Consider the following 14,700-nt stretch of genomic DNA (forward strand, 5'->3'; position numbering starts at 1 on the left):
CTGAAAGATGATTAAAAATCATTCGATGTAATCATTTCGCGCGTATTCATTTTACAAGATTGAGATAGTAAATTGACCTTTCTTTTTCCGTTGTGCTAGTCAAGTGTTTATTATCCAGAAGTCAAGGTGCTAACAACATGCGTGCACGCGCACATTTTCATTTATTTATTTATTTTTTTTTCGTTTCGTTAAATTTGCAAGAAGGTGAGGATAAAGAGAGAAAAAGATCTATCGGGAAGTAGAATGAGAAAAAACACACGGTGTAATTAGGCCGGATAATATAATAAAAGGTAATTAAACAGACGAAAGTGATTTGTTTGAAAAGTAGTCAATCGGTCGGTTATCTCTTTGCAGAGTCGACATAATTCCGTGATTGCCGAGTCAATAGTCCATATATACATCCTGTGGATCAACCCGCACCAACTTCTTCTTCGAATGAAGAGGCAAAGGTTCAGCCGGATAGACATCCCTGGGATTCTAAAACAAATGAAAAATCCATTATGTTTATATTGATCTTGAGTATGTATGAAAATCCAAATTGTAATAATTTAATTTTTATTCAAAAAATGTTATTCATTAATTTATTATTTTTCTTATTAATTGATTGTAATTGATTGGAATTGATATAAAATAGATATTTTATTTCAATTATTATTAAAACTGTAAAAGATTAGATAAAAAAGTCATAACACTTTAGAATCAGTTTTACCAAATTAAAAAATGGAAATTGACATAATAATAAATGGAATTGTTGACATAAAACAAATGAGAGGATCATTGAACTAATTTTTTTAATAAAAGAAGAAAGGTGAAAAATTTATATAGCTAAATAATTATTTAATTTCCATTTTTTAATTTGGTAAAACTAATTCTAAAGTGTCACGACTTTTTTATCTAATTATTTAGTTTTAATAATAATTGAAATAAAATATTTATTTTCTTTCTCTTTCGTGCATAAATATATTTTTATTTTTGATTAAATATATTTTTACTTATATTTTTATATTTTTTACTGAAATCATGACTAATATTAGTAAAATGTATCAATTAAATTAGGAAAACGATTAAATTAAATTTTCTAAAAACTGTTCTCATCATCATATTACTTGATATATCTCGAGAACTAAAGTTTTTACTTACGTCATCGAGAACTGCGATCAAAAACTTCATCCTAGGAAGCTTGCTGCAATCAGTTTCATCGCAGTTTATAGTACGCATAATAGGTAATGGTATCAAGCGTTTCCTTATCTGAGAACCTCGACAAGAAGGTTCATACGGATTTCTCCTGTAATAACACAATCCCATTTTATTCTATGCTCTTTTTCCAGTAACATAAAAAAAGACAAATGAAAATGCAAAGCTTACTCGCAGTTCACTGCGCTAGCGACCCAAGACTGATAGTAGCACACGACAATGGTGAAGATGATTATGCATCGTTGTACAAACGTCTGAAACACGGAAAGTAAGACATTAATATAATTTCACGTAATTATATATAAAAGTTACACCGTCATAAAAAAAATCAATTTCACTCTCAAGTCTTTCTCTCTTTCTCTTCAATTCTCTTTCGTTTATTAATAATTTTTACATTATTACTTATCCATTGAGATGAATGTCTGCGTCAGTACGTAAAGATAATCGAGATAGTCGAAAGAGGAATTTGCGCAAAGTTGTCGATGAAATTTTAATTAATGTGCTCCTAATAAGCTTACCACGCAAAGTGCAGCAATCAGGACTAAGCCGATTTTAACTAGGTCGAAATTAACATTAAATTGACGCACTGTCAATGTACGAAGGAAGTTGTGAAAAGGATCAAAAGTGTACGAAAAGAGCATTGTGATGAAATATTGACGACCTTATGTTTCGAGATGTGCAGCGATATTCTTATCTTTACTCGAGCGTCCAACATGGATAGCACTCGTCCTAACGAAAGGTCATCTCGTTTAGTATCACGATCGGCAAGATCTCGATATTCCAATCGCTATTTATTTGTCGATGCGGCGAAAAACGACGGCAACTCCTCCATTCGTGTCAGCCAATTTGCGGAAGCCCGCGTATCATCCGCGTCTCCGTACGATTTTTCACGATCGTTTGCAAACAAAGGGGAAAGGTCGGTATGTGAATTTCGAAGGATATTGCATTCCACATGACAAACAAAGCTGTCTAATTTTGAGTTTCGTTTATCTAATATAATGACGAGGTATAAATACCGTCTAATATTTGTATGCGATATCATATTCAAACGATATCAATACGCTTAATATGACGATGGTGACGAACGTGGGCGATTTTAATCCGCGTTTATGTAACAGAACAATAGAACGAATTTTAATTGTAAAGTTGGTGGATGAAACTATCTCAGTCCATAGTTTCATTTTTTAATAATTTTTAATTACACCAATTATAACTTTAAGCCTCTTTTATAACAAAGGAGAGAAAGAGAGAAAAAGAAGGGAAGAAAGAAAGACAGAGTTGTTGAATCTGTCTTGTAACAAAAATTTCTATCCTAATATGAATATATATTAATATAAAAATATGAAATTATATAAAAAATAAAAAATAATTTAATCCTTCTTTGTGTTAGAAAAATCTAATGAAATCTAAAAATAAAAATTCATAAGACATCAAAATTTTAAAGATTCGAGCATTTGATTTATGATTATGAGGAAAAAAATTTGTTTAATTTTTTAAAATTTTAAACAAATCAGATTGTTACATTAAAAACTGTCAATGATATTATGTATATTTTTAGAAAAAAATATATTAAATTATATCTCATTATTATTATTTGTTATATTAAAAAAGTTATTTCTATTTTAAGAATAATATTCGCAATATACGATGTTGTAAAAAATCACTGTTTTTTTCTTTCGTGCGCATTTATTTTTGCTCTTCTCACATTTTTCAATGAATTACAAACCTACCAGACTAATGATACTTGGAAAGAGGAATCGAAATTCTAGGTGCGACGCAATGTGATAAAAATTGTTTTTCTTTCAAATATTGCTCATGAAGAGACGTTCATTTGAAGCTTTTGTGCGATAGTTATTGTTTATTTATTTTAATACATCTATTTTCTATCGGTCCCGAGTCCGCGCTATTATGGATCTTCAACATGATTGAGCGAAGTTGAACGCACTGATCACGTAGCGCACATGTTGTAAAGAGGCTTAAGAGCGTTTTTACGGAATAAAATACGGGAATGAGATTTCTCCCCTCATCCTTCTTTTCTAAAAAAAATCTCGCCACAGAAATCTCGCCGTCTCGTATTATTCCTCGATATTCGGTTTTTATACAGTAGACCAATGCATCTTGCGCGAGTGGCTCTCTCATATTAATTTCCTCCTGTGAACTTATCCGAATCTGACAATGGAATTTCTCGAGCGCAAACATTTCTTCCGAGCTTCGAATTAATGTATATTTATACGAAAATGCGTATACTCTGTTGCAAAAATATTTTTTTTTGTCACCAAATAATTTGAAAGAGAGAGAAATGATAGCTCTTCGGCACAATGAATAAAATTTACATCTTTTTAATGTAACAAGCATATAAATTTTAATCAAATCATCGTCGAACTATCTGAATGTTGCATCACTGTTTTAAACCATTTATTCACGAAAAATAATTCGTAATTCATAATTCTGTTTATTAATTTTGTTACGCTCTATTTGAATCGAAAAGATTTACTATGTTACTTTCACTACTTATTTTATTAAACAAATCTGTTTGTAAATTCACTCGCAATCGTATGCAAGTATGTAACATAGACTGTAGATAAATAATCAGAAGAATGCTTAAAATGTTTTAAATTGATGTGATAATTAAAATGCATAAATCTTTGACTATATAAAGATGAAGATAATGGATGTTGCATCTAATATCTTTTAAATTTTTTGCTGTTATTTTATATACGGTATTTTTTTTCAAGAAAACTTATTCAAACAGTAAAAAAAGACGATCTAACAATTATATTATATCATATAAAAATATATGTGAATTAATTATATAAAAGATGCTATTATAAGGAATCATAAGAAACGTGAAAAAGGAAAAAAAATTTTATTGCATTTGAATATATGCAATTGAATTTCTTGCTCTATCAATTAATAAATAAAAAAGATGACCTTATAATCAAATTACAATTTTTACACATTACCTATATTACTTACATTACTTACTATTACTTACATTAGGATTACTAATTACTACTATTACTACTATTACTTACATTAGGATTACTCTCATACACTCGATATGCAAATTAATTGTAATCGATAAATAGCATCATATATATCTTAGGCATAAGGTATAATATGAGGCGTATTTGAAAGTTCTCAGTCGATTGTTATCGCATGAGAAATTTCGTTCTAGTGATTTAGCTTCAATATCCTGATAAGCGAGATAATTCTTAATGTAAATCGCTTCCGGGTACCTTTCCCACGGCTGTGTATCTAATGGAGAATATACTATGATTTTGACGCAATGAACAATGTACTTCATACCTCAGGGTATTTAAATCACACACACACACACACACACACATTTTGCACACATATATATTTAAAAATAATTATTATTTCATAAAATTATATATATAAAAAATTTGTCCTGTAAATCAAAATTAATTAACATAAGACATGTAATATAAAAAAGTATAATATGATTTATTTTGTGACGAAAGAGGATTTGATACACAGTCAAAGAAGACTGTGCAATACAATATGGAAAGGCCTGAGAAGATTTTTTATACAAAAAATATTTTTAACCCATAAAAGATGTCCACGAAACCTAAAATGAAGCTTCAAAATTTATCACATTCTTAAGTATTTTTCTTGTAGAGTGATAAGTTTAAAAATGATATATAAATTTTTCATTGCTTTTTTCGTATTTTGATACATGTGGAAATATTGCTCTACCCGAAAGAGAGTCATGTATTAATACAAAATTTATCAAAGAGCTCATCCAATTGGAATAGACAGAGCTAGCGGCCAAGCAGATCGTACGACGATAATTGCCGCACACAGCTGATTTTAGTTAATTGGCGGCTATCGTAATTGCGGAAATACTGCAAATGGATTTCTGTGCGTTTGATAAGAGTCGCGTTTATGTAACTCAACGATCGAGTCGATTACGTGATATATCAGAAACCTGAAATATCAGAAACCATTCTTTCATCTAAGAAAATCATATATTAATCGTATATATAATAAATTAATTATAAAGATATATTTATATAATATGATAATTATATATAATAAATAACAGGTAATATTATAATATTATAATAATTATGTATAATAAATAACATATTATAAAAATTATATATAAAATATATACTTTATTATTAAAAATACTGTGAGGGAGATATGAAAATTATAAAATAATAATCAATTATTACGTTTTGCAAGAAGCATTTATATTAAAAAACGTTCAAAAGAATAAAATAATTGATTAAATCGTATAAGTACTTATAAAATACATTAATTAGAATTGATTAATTTCAATTCCATGTACCTACTTTTATTCTCAATACATTAGAATTATTCAGAAAAACAATACGAATCACCTAATTATTGTATTCGAAGTATCATAGATGTGTTGTCATCGTAATTGGAAAATAATGCTTGTCAGGCGATAATATGTCATTGAAGAAACGCTAGGTATATTGAAACGTACAAGTACATGTGTGTAAACGCGAAGATAGATACGAACTATCCTGAGATATGATCACGATATTCACGACATTTCGGTCCGTGTTAATTGTTAAACAACGAACATATGAAGTTCCTAATCAAGTTATTCACATTCTTCTTCGCATTCTTCTTCGTTTGTATGACACAATGTCAAGTCGTTGACTACTCATCCTTGTTAATCCAGCTGCGGGACATATTCTCATTTTTGAAAAACATCACAGATTTGATGTCGCAAGTATGTTTGCTTCATTTGTGAGATATTTTACAATTCTGCGAAAAATAGCGTGGAATTTTGTGTGGCATTTGTTTTTTATCAAAGATTACAGTAAATATACGATACATGGATATCTTTTTGGTCGGGAAATAATTTATATTTCGATATTCGACCAAACCATAATTACAGTTATCGAATAGGTTGAAATACGATCGTAAACTAATAATAACTTCTGCGATATAATTACATGCGGTAACAACACATGAAAATACATATTTACGTCAAACGATTATGATATCGTTGTTATTACCTTAAAAAATATAATAATTCCGGTTTAATTTAAATAAACGTTAATTATTAACTTTTATTAATTATACGTTAATTATTAATTTTATTAATACGTTAATTATTAACTTTTATTAATTATACGTTAATTATTAATTTTTCACGATTTATCATCATCAATTTATTTGATTATGTTGATTATATTTTAATTAATTAAAAATTGATTAAATATGTATATGTATAAGCAATACAAAAAGTCTCAAATACGGAATTGACTGATGATTATATTATTATGATAATAACAATACAACATTTTATCCTTATTTTCCAACGTAATATTAATAATGCGATAATCATATAATGAGTAGTACCTAAAAAAGCGTGATGTTAATTCAGTTCTTTACGTATTCGTCCATTTAATTAAATAGCAATAAATTAAGTACATAATGCGTAGTCATTTAATTAAATATCACCAAAAGGTGGTCTCTCTGATCACCTTTTGGTATATTATATAAACGCTGTAATACAGTTCACATGTAGAACTCGAGCAAATTGTAGATACATATACAATAATGCATATATTTTTATGATAAATTTAAGAAGCATATGATGAATCTTACAAAGCATTTCTCTATATATTTCCTTATAGTAGCTGAATATTTTAATTCGCAATCTCGACATTCGCTTTTCTTTCTCATCTTTCAGCCAGCTGTTTTTCTTTATATTGTTTCTCATTTCAATTGATATTGTATCTAATATGCAAACTGTCTATAATTATTTTTATCTCTACTTTTTTAGATTATAATAATTAGATACAATAGACATAAAAGGAATAATTTTAATACTTTGCTTTTTCGTGCATTCAATAATGTTATTATTAATATTTTATGTATATGGAAATAAAAAGAAACAATCTTTAATAGTTCAATGAGATCTCAAAATACATTGACATCCGACTGGCTAATTTTTCATTTACGAGTAAATTTGCACTAAATAATTGTTGTAAATTGTTAATTGTAATTGTTAATTTCGATGATTATGTATATTTTATTGGGGCATTTTTCTGTAGATTCATTTCTGTAGATTTCATTATCGAATAGATGTATACATAGAACGTTTTTTTTTCACGCGGTGCTTTTTCATTCACCCTCTTTTTATTGTTTCTTTGCGAAGCAATATCAATTTGCCGAAGTCGGTGGATCGCACTTGTTTTCAGAGGAATATTATCCATTGTTTGCGTATGCTAATGGTAGTCGAGTACAAACGATTCGTAAAAGTGGATTTGTAAAGCGAAGTGTCATGTACGCGGAAATTGAGATACAATTTTGGACACGGGAGATCCGCATATTAAATGCCGCGTTTTACAATAACGTTACATCAAGACACTCTTTTATGGTATATAACATCAATTACATTATTTTTGCGATGCACGTTATATCACTCGATATTATTTTGTCGCAATTCAGTATAATTTATGAGACTATTATGCACATCTTCGCAATAGCAGTTTATTTCTCTCTCTTTCTCTTTCCCTCATTTCAAGAGAAATAATTTCTCTTCGTGTATTTCGTCTGTGAAAATAACATTTCCTTCCTTAAGTGAATTTAATCGTTTCGTAGACATTTGCTCGTGACGTATTCCAAACGATAACGGATTAGTACTTCCCGCATGATGTAATTGTTCTTGTAACAATTGCACTGTATACGATGTGTTTATAATCTATCTATGTAAATTATGTTACGCGAATGATGATTATATTATCATAAAAAAATAAAAAAAAATATATATATATATATATATATATAATATAAATATAAATATATATATTTATATATATATATATATATATATATATATTTTATGAGATAAATATAACATATAAATATTTTTATAATAATATACATAATATAAAATATAATTTCCTAATATATATACGTAGACAAAGAGGGAAAGACAGAGAAAAAGAGAGAAAGATAAAATTACTATATAATACAAAGTGTCTTCACTGAAAAGAAATTTTAGAAAAAGATTCTTTGACAAATTTAAAGCTAATTTTATGCTGGAGATAAAAATGTAAAGGAAAATAAAGAATAAAAGAAAGAAAGATTGAATTCGATATATTCTTTTCCTTTCAAAAAATTTCATGCAAAAGATTGAAAAATCACGACAAATGATGACTTCTGTTGACATTGTGTTTAACCGAAAATTGGCTACAAAGAATCGATGTCTAAGATTCTTTTCCCACAACCTACATATTTACTTTAAAAGATCGGAAACTCAATCAATATATCCTAAATCTAGCTTTATATCTTTGATATTTGCGAAAATGGAGAACAAGAAAAGAAGAGAAAAGAAAACAGGATCTGCATTTGCATAACTCTATCTTTGTCAAAGAATGTGTACGATTCATCTAGCATTTTGCATTCTGATTTAAGAGTGATAGAAGGGGAAGAGAGAAAAGAGTCAATACGATAAAATCGTTCCATGCCCACGCATGTTTTTGCGTTCAATAATTCGCGAAGTTTTCGCAACGTTCAAAGCTGCCTCTCGGAGGAAGCAAAACATTGACTTTCTTTCAACCCTGATAAACGATCGCGACTCGATTCATCCGCGTAATCGCGCGATAGATTCGCTCGTTTGCTCGATTGGTGAGTTAACGATACGCGTTTTCGAGCGCGTGAAGGCGCCGTCGAGGGAAACGAGGCGAAACAAGAACAGACAGCACATAACGGAAGAGAGGGAGATCCGAAGAGAATAAAGAATAAAAGGGAATAAGGCATGCGGGGAAGCAAGACAAGATGAGCGACAGGGTGCGAAATCACCCCACGGTAGGAGTGAAGGAGGGCAGCGAGGAGGAATCGACGCTCATCTCGGATATGGGACATCGTGGCGTCTCTTTGTCTGGTGGCATACAAAAAGCATCACCTCCTCCTACGCTTCTGGTCGCTTCCGCTGTATCTTCGATCGTTGTCGATCTTCCCGATCCGTCGATTCATTTTTCTCGTTATCTCGATGATGCGATCAGAATCGCGCAAGCAAAGTTTTTTATCTCTCGCAATCCCTAATTCATTAATTATCGAGCGACTGCGGGTGGCGATAAAGAGTTATCCGCGCGAATCTATCGTCCTTCAACGGGATCATTTTTATCGTAATCCCGCGGATTATTATCGAGCTTTATACAAGCGACGTGATAAGACTATTTCGAGAGAAGACGATTTCTTTGGTTAGTGGCATCTTATATCGCTTCGATCCGAGATTGTTTTCCCCTTAAAAGTCGGTCAGTCGAATTATCATTGTATTTTCTTAAGTAACATCTCTTAAGATTTCTCTGTTTTTTCATGGCCGAGATAAAACGTTGAGTAGTATTACATCATGTGAAATAAGATCACGTAAGATCAGATTCATTTATTGTATTATCTATCGTGCCTTTTATCGTGTTGATATCTATAATAATATAATCGGGATATAATTTCGACCACTAATGTATCGCGGAGGAAATATTTTACTATTAAAGAAGATTGATGAATCCGAAGAATTATTCTCGTAAAAGAATACTTAATATATTATCGAGAGAAAATAAAAGCACTTCTCGTAAAATGTCTCGTTCACGGTCGCTATGTATACATATACATGTCCACTAACTGGCAGCGAGTAAAGAAACTTTATGCACTCTCTGGCGACTACTCGGACTAGACATAATGTCTCCAGCATCTCCGCAACGGTTACATTTGCCCTTTGATATGGTTCGTTCCGGTCGGGAATATATACACACGCGATATTAACTCGCAAAACTAACTCGCGTCATTCTGATATGCTAAAGCGGCCAAGAAATATAAACGAAAAGTCGGAGATTCTTGCGATAAATACATTGGATCTGTTGCAAAATGTTCGAAAATTAATAATTGTCTCTTACACAACATTATGAATAAATAACTAATTTAATAAATAAATATTCAAAATCGATTTTTTTCTCGAATTTCATTATTAGAGATGAATTACTTCTCAATTATTAATTTAATATAATATATGATGTAAATTTCTAATGTACTTGTATATACGCATATGTTCATTCACTTTATTATATGTTATATAACTTTAATGCAGCATTTAAATTCTTACATATTCTTGAAGAACTTATTAATAAAATTTGTATATTTCTTTATTAAAAGCATTATTAATAGCATTAATAATAACGACAATTAATAGCATCGACAATTAAGAAAATTTGAAGTAACACTTGCAATAATTTTAATCTAAAAATTATCGTACTATAAATGCAATTAATTTATTTATTTCAATAAATGTTTAAAATAATTTCTCTTAACTTCTAAACATTTAGTTATGTAATAATAAAATGAATATCGCGTTTATACTTATACTTCAAATATTTATGTAATTGTTAATGTATGCGTTATTATTAAAAATGCTTTCATACACACACAGTAAAAAAAATTAATAAGATTTTAAAAAGTGTATAGGAATTTAATTATTGTTCCACTTAATTAAATTTTATAATTGCTCTTCTTTTGTCTCCCTTATGATAGATTTAAAATTTTGTTTATACAAGTATAAAGAAGCTCTTTAGAAGTTTAGTATAAAGAAGCTTTCTGATGAAATTAAAAAAAAAATATCTGTCTTTAACAGTTTTTTAGAAAATGATATATAATAGTGTTATGTAAAACAATTTATATATATAATCTATTATCTATAAGACGTTCATTGACAATATTGAAATACTTCGCCAGGGGATTGAGCAAGTATAAAAAATACTTGAAAAGTAAATTTCTAACAATACAAAGAACATTTGAAAAATTAGAAAATTAGTGCTAACAATGTTAAACCACAAGTATATATTTAAAAGGATCATTTTGAACATTTTTTGTGAAAATAAGCAGATCGAGAACTGTAAAATATAAAACTTGCTATAATATATATAAGATATATCGAAAACAAGATTAAATCGGAAATATAGATGTGTAAGCTTTTTTATTGTTTTTAAGTGCTAAATGCATTCCTGAAATGGGTCTTACATATTATGAAACATTCTGTAGACACACATTTTTGTTATATGTTTTTCAAAAATTTCTCAACTATAATTACAAATAATACTTTTCATTTTCTTTTTTTCACTATGTATATTGACGATACATAGTTTTTAACCGAGTTTTAACAGATTTACGACAGTCCATCGAATGTGACATTTCGGATATCACGGGACGCATTGCTAGAGTAACGATGACATCAAGCGCGTAGCCTATTCGAAAACTGTTTCTGCAAACGCAGTTGACGTATATTGTTAGAGTCTCGCCCAATCAACATCTATTTCATGTCAAGTTTTCCCTTTGACGTAATACAATTCTCAAAAAAAGTATCGAGAATTTTGTGATAAAATTTTAATGTTCATGCCTCTTTTTCGGGTTACAAATGTATGCAATGTAAAGAAATATTTAAATCGAAATAAGTCGAAAATGCATGTATTTAATTTGAAAAGATGATACATGTAAAAATGTTTTTCCATCGCAACATATTTTAATGTTTTGATTTTGATTTATGAATGCCTAACAAGTCTAACAAGTGTCAAAAGTGCACAATAGAAAAACATTTCAACATATCATATTCTCCATTACGTTAATAAATATTTAAACAAATAACACATCATTACAAGAAATTTACTCGAGTTTAAAAAGCAAAAACAATTTTATCTACGAGAAATATTTTCTCTCGCAAAAGTAATTCGAAACACCGATCGATTTACTCGTCAACATCAGATTGGACTTTCAGAGAACGGTAATTCGAAAATTTCATGAGAACGTATATATGTTGCTGTTGTACATGATTGTAGCGGTGCATCAACGGAAAATGAGGAAAGCACTTTCCCGCCTCCGGTTTCGATTACACTCTTCCGGATATAAAAACTAAAACTGGCGAACGAACGAATTAAAACGCGCGAACAAACGTATAATTTACGTCCAGTTGTAATGCGACCGATTAATTTTTCATAAACATATAGCGCTATAAAATGAGAATCGATTAATTTTTCATAAACATATAGCGCTATAAAATGAGAATTGATTAATTTTTTATAAACATGTCGTGCTACAAAAATCTAATGTTTTTGTTGCATTTGATTGTTGATTGTTATTCTCGCGATTGTTTTCATTAATTCACTGCTAATTTTTTTTACGTCACACGTGTGCAAAATTTTTTATTATTACATGTATTTCTTTTTTATGTTTTTATATCTTGTTATAATAACAGTTTATTATTACATGTATTTCTTTTTTATGTTTTTATATCTTGTTATAATAACAGTTATAATAGTTACCATTCAAGCGATCAAGGATTACAATTGATGCGCGAATGGAATAATTATTAATTGCGATACTTTAAAAAATAATCGTCGGGGATTTTTGGAATATGCAGATATATAAATCATCCTTTTATATCCTGTTTTTTAAATAACAAACATTGCATTAAAATCTTTCCTTTTTCGTTTCCGAGAGATATGAGATATATTTTCTGTGATTTCCTCAATTTCACATTTTATAAATTATTCTTTACTATTAACAAAAAAAAAAAAAAAAAAAAATAATAACTGCATTCACATGGACGATAATGTGCTAAAAATTTTCGCAAGACATAATTCTCAAATCCTGTTCTCAGATCTTAAATCTTAATGCAAGTTTGCAAACTGTGTATTCACTCGTGATTCACATTGTTGAGAAAGAAAGAAATGTGTGAAAAATAAAGATACAAAGAAAGATAAAAAAATAGATGAAGAAAAATGAATGATACTCACGATCGTCATCTTGTTGATAAGGGAACTTTTCGCTTTACTTGTCCCTCGTTGTGTAACCACGATAGCACTTGGTCCCACGTCTATTCTGTCGTTTGGTACCGCTTCTTCACGAGGCGCGGGTCGCGTCACGAGGGACGGTGCTCAAAGTGGTGGTGGCGTACGTACGACTGACAGCAGGGTACGTTTCTCGGGTGCCGCCAAATAGTTGAAGAGAGGCGAAAGAGCTTCAAGAGTTTCGAGGTCAGAGGGCGAATGATTGGTGGAACTTGCGCGGGCTACATTTATACCGCTCTCTCATCCCCTTGCCCCCTCTACCCCTCTTCGTTCTTCGTTCGTCGTGCGAGAGCAAGAACGGATCGGCTCTCTCTGGTGGGCGCCACGCATCCACCACCACCGTCGCCGGTGGATGAACGCGTTCCTCCTCTGCTCGTCAGAGAGTGCGTATCCTAGTCTCGTATCCTTATTACGTCATCGTCCACCGCAATCTCCACCCAGAAAATATGAAAGAGAAAAAGAAAGAGAAAGAGAGAAAGAGAAGAAGAAAACAAAGAGGGGATGAATTTCGTTCGTACGAAACTGAATGAAAAGTTGCGACCAAGAGATAGAGATGAGACTGTTGCAGTTGCGAAGGCGGAGGTACTTTGGTGCAAACTGCTCGTAAATAACAATCTCATAGGACACAAGACAATTTTCATCATATATTCTTCGTATTATAAGCGACGACATATATATTTTTGCTGGTATTTGTTTGTTCAGATCCGCGATTATCTATCGAAAACCTAAGTGTACTAGATTTTTATAATTTATTGTTATTACGTAATTTATTTTCGAGAAAGGTAACATATACATTGCACTTTTGTTACTTTGACATTTTCGATTCTGACGATTAGAATGTGTTGAAAATACGGCTAAAAATAGCAATGATTTCATTCATAATTTTAAGCCCTTTAATATAAAGTAAAAGAAACCATTTTATCTCATTTCAAACAATCTCTTGTCTCTCTACAACTTTTTTTCCCTTCGTTTGTAAATATTTATAGATTTTTAATATTTGAAAATTTATATAAAATGTTCAGTAATAACCGTATCATTTCTTTTGTAGATAGGACGGGTTAAATCGGAAAGAAAGTTTTTTACAGTTTTGCGCGATTTTCGCAATAATTAGTAAATTAATTTTAAAAATCGCCGCGCGAATATAAATGCATGGGGAGAAAAGACAACTCATTATTACGCAGTTATTAGGCATATAATAAAGCGTTAATGAAGGATTTATAATTAAGCGTTTAATTATGTATCGCGCTTAGCAACAGTATAACAGTAGGATGTCTTTCTCGCCATGTACTTATATTCGTGAGATCGACCAATTATTTTTAAATTCATTTCTTGTTAATTATTGCGAAAATCGTGCACTACTACTCGATTTAATTCGCTTTATGTGCACATGAAACATGACATGATTATTGCCAGACACTCCATGTGTATATCCTTCATATATTCAAAAACTTTTAATAGAAATATTTTTGCTATTAAGTTATTTTTTACTACTATAAAATTTTAATTCTTTATATCCTTTTAATGTTACTTTATAAAATATAAATATTTATAATATTTTATAAAGTAAAAAAAACTAAAATGTATATATTTTATAAATAATAGGAAAAAAGTGAATTTTTAAAAGATTTCTTTAGAATCACTTCTTTGACATGAT

General features: G+C 30.0%; 1 protein-coding gene across 1 annotated transcript; it reads right to left on the reverse strand.

The window, feature by feature from the left end:
* LOC105255357 lies at positions 1 to 13,492 on the reverse strand. Its single transcript, XM_011264590.3, has 4 exons — positions 12,993 to 13,492; positions 1,366 to 1,448; positions 1,141 to 1,285; positions 1 to 477 (listed from the first exon to the last, which is right to left on the reverse strand). Exons 1-4 carry the CDS (start codon positions 12,999 to 13,001, stop codon positions 382 to 384), a joined length of 333 nt encoding a protein of 110 aa, XP_011262892.1. The 5' UTR covers positions 13,002 to 13,492; the 3' UTR covers positions 1 to 381.
* Positions 13,493 to 14,700: the final 1,208 nt, after the last annotated feature.

The sequence above is a fragment of the Camponotus floridanus genome, unplaced genomic scaffold (genome assembly GCF_003227725.1).
Source record: "Camponotus floridanus strain SB8 unplaced genomic scaffold, Cflo_v7.5 scaffold103, whole genome shotgun sequence".
Taxonomy (NCBI): Eukaryota; Metazoa; Arthropoda; class Insecta; order Hymenoptera; family Formicidae; genus Camponotus; species Camponotus floridanus.